The sequence below is a fragment of the Austrofundulus limnaeus genome, unplaced genomic scaffold, assembly GCF_001266775.1.
Source record: "Austrofundulus limnaeus strain Quisiro unplaced genomic scaffold, Austrofundulus_limnaeus-1.0 Scaffold502, whole genome shotgun sequence".
In the NCBI taxonomy this organism is placed as follows: domain Eukaryota; kingdom Metazoa; phylum Chordata; class Actinopteri; order Cyprinodontiformes; family Rivulidae; genus Austrofundulus; species Austrofundulus limnaeus.
In genome coordinates, this window is record NW_013952904.1 from 170,336 (window position 1) to 173,170 (window position 2,835).

Consider the following 2,835-nt stretch of genomic DNA (forward strand, 5'->3'; position numbering starts at 1 on the left):
CTTAAGTAAAAGTCTTAAAGTAGCTGATATTTTTTGTACTTAAGTATCAAAAATTAATTTCTGACACAAAATCTACTTAAGTATTAAAAGTAAAAGTACTGAGTAACAGTGAGCAATTAAATTTTCCGAAATGACATTTATTGGGAGGTGACTTCTCCAAAAAATATTTTTTCTAACAGTGTGCAGCTGTGTTGGGTTGTGTACAAGATAATAGTGTCAGAATGGTATATATTTATACTTCTCATCCAAACACAATTAAATTCACTCGATCCGGGAGACAATTTATCAGGAGAGTATTTTTTAAAATAGCAGTAACAACTTTCTACGTCTTACCATTTTAAAAAAATGTAGTGAGTAGAAAGTACAGATAATTGTTTAAAAACGTAATGAGTAAAAGTAAAAAGTACGCTGAGAAATAATTACTCAAGTACAGATAATTTCTACTTAAGTACAGTAACAAAGTATTTGTACTTAGTTACTTTACAACTCTGGTAATTTCCCGTTCAGTCTGCTCTGTGCTCCTCTCCGCTTCAAATAGGACAAACATTAAAAAAAAGTTTTTTGTAATTTATTTGTCATAACTCTGGTTTTACTTGGCCTGTCAACACAATTTAAAAACTCACACACAGTCTGAAGTCTGTACTTTTAACACAATGTGGAACAGATTTTTTGCGGAGAGCAAACTTTCCCACTTGAATGATTTAAATTGGTCATGTGACTTTTTGGGGGCACCCAGGGACTCCAGGAGATTAGTCATCGTATTAATCGTTATCGGCTAAATACCACATTTAATCTTGATTATTTTTTTGGCCAATATTGCCCAACCCTAAGTGTGTGTTCATCAAAAAAAAAAGAAGCTAAAATCAGTTATTTTGCAGTTTTCGATGTTTTACAGTCAGTAAGAAAGCAGTGGGTTAGCTGCTGTTACAGTCGTGTCGTTCTGTACCGTTGCAACATGTAAGTCCACATTTGACCTTTTCTAACATCTCTGCTGATGTTGCAACACGTGCGTCCACCGTGCACAAACTCGTAGGGTGGAGGGTTGTTTGAAACTGATGCAATCTGCGGTGAATTTCACGCTGCGAAGAATCACAATTGAATCTGCGCAGCTCTTTAAAATGACCTTTTTATCCAACTCTGATATTTTTTTTCTTATCGTACTTCAGTATAAATCAAAACTAATTGGTTGACGTTGAAGTTTTATTTGGTTCAGAGCAGCTGCTGAGTCTGACCTTGAACCTTCAGCCATGGAAAATGCAAAGTCGGCTCTAATCATTTGCTGTGGGTCCTCTGCAGGTAGTGATTGTGTTCTGCCTGTGGGCTTCTGATGTCAGCAGAGCTTATGTGTTTCAAGCCACCCGACCTTTAGAGGGAGGAGACAGCCTACCAACTCACACTAAAGGTGGGGACGCATGTTTATGTACTCATTCTCCCCYCATAATAACATAATTTAATTACTTTAACCGCTGATTTGATGTTTTACCATAAGATGCCTTTATCTTCATAGTACYACCACATAGCAAGAGTGTGCTATTTCAGTTCGAGCAGATTCATGCTACTATGGCTTATATGCAAAACATGCATAGTTGTGAATAAATTTAATTATTAGAGGTTAGTACTGATGTTAAAAGCACAACACTATATTTTAGGTTTTCCTTTTTATAATGTTGACAATATTTAATATTTTATGTTTTGATTGATATAGATTAGTTACATGTCCGAATTATAACAACACATAATCAAACGTTGTGAGGACATTAGATGAGAGTTTTGTCTGAATGCCTGTGATTCAGCCGTAGGTCAGTAGGGGGCGAACATAGGCATTGAAGAACATGTATAAATTGATGAACTTCCTGGTTTTTCGCCAGTGTGGTTTCCTGTCAGCTCCGGTGACAWTAAACCCCACTCAGTTTCCAGAATTCTGGTKTTGTATGGTTTGATTCCTTCTACAAATCATTTTATTTAACAATGGTGGTTTTAATATCGACTTCAGTTTATTGAATACGTATTTTTCTTACAGTTGTATTACAACTTGAGGGCATTTTTTAAATAAGTCCTAAAAATGTTAAAGATTCTGCAGGTTTACATCAACACATACCTGCTTATGAACATCCACTGCCAGCCTGAACGGGATAAAAACAGGAGGTTTTATCAGCACAYAGACCCCAATGAGCTGTGAAAATGTGGGTTTTTGTTGTTGAAGCTTGCTGGGGATGAATATATTGTGTCACTTTAATATAAAATACAAGATTTATCATCATTTTTTGAGACTTTGTGCATGGCTTTGTCCGCAGCCGTTGTTTCTCACTCTGACTCTGCGCTCCCTCCAGTCTTATCAGAGTGGGTCAGCACCGCAGGCTCCTGCAAGGGGAGGTGCTTCGAGCTGGAGGTGGTCGATCCTCCGGGATGCCGATGTGACAATTTGTGCAAAACCTACTACAGCTGCTGCTCCGACTTCGACGCTCAGTGTCTGAAAACAGGTCAGTCGACGCAGAATGACCTCACCTGACTCACTCCTCCTGACCGCCTCAACAGAAACTGACACAGTTTGTGTTACAGCGGACACAAGAACTGTCGATGTAGCAAATTAAAGATACGCTCAGCAGATCAGTTACATCACAAAAAAACCTCTATTGTTTGCACTCGTTGCTCTGTACTTGGCCTTTTACATGGAAGAACAATGGCTAATGGAACTTATTATGTGCATTTGACAGATTTTTATGGGGTGCCGTTTGTAAAGTTATACAGTCAAAAATTACCAATATTTTTGTTTTATTTTGCCTTTTATAAGAAAAAAACAACAGATTTATTTTTCAAAGTCATTTTTCACGATTC

The 2,835-nt window shown here is 37.4% G+C and overlaps 1 protein-coding gene across 1 annotated transcript in view; it reads left to right on the forward strand.

Annotated features, from left to right (window-relative positions):
- The window catches only part of LOC106530238 (ectonucleotide pyrophosphatase/phosphodiesterase family member 2), a gene marked incomplete in the record, with an annotated part of 36,908 nt that overhangs the window by 3,194 nt on the left and 30,879 nt on the right, over window positions 1-2,835 (forward strand). The window contains 2 exon segments of the mRNA XM_014025820.1: window positions 1,297-1,402; window positions 2,331-2,480. Of these exon segments, the coding sequence (XP_013881274.1) occupies window positions 1,297-1,402; window positions 2,331-2,480 (256 nt within the window).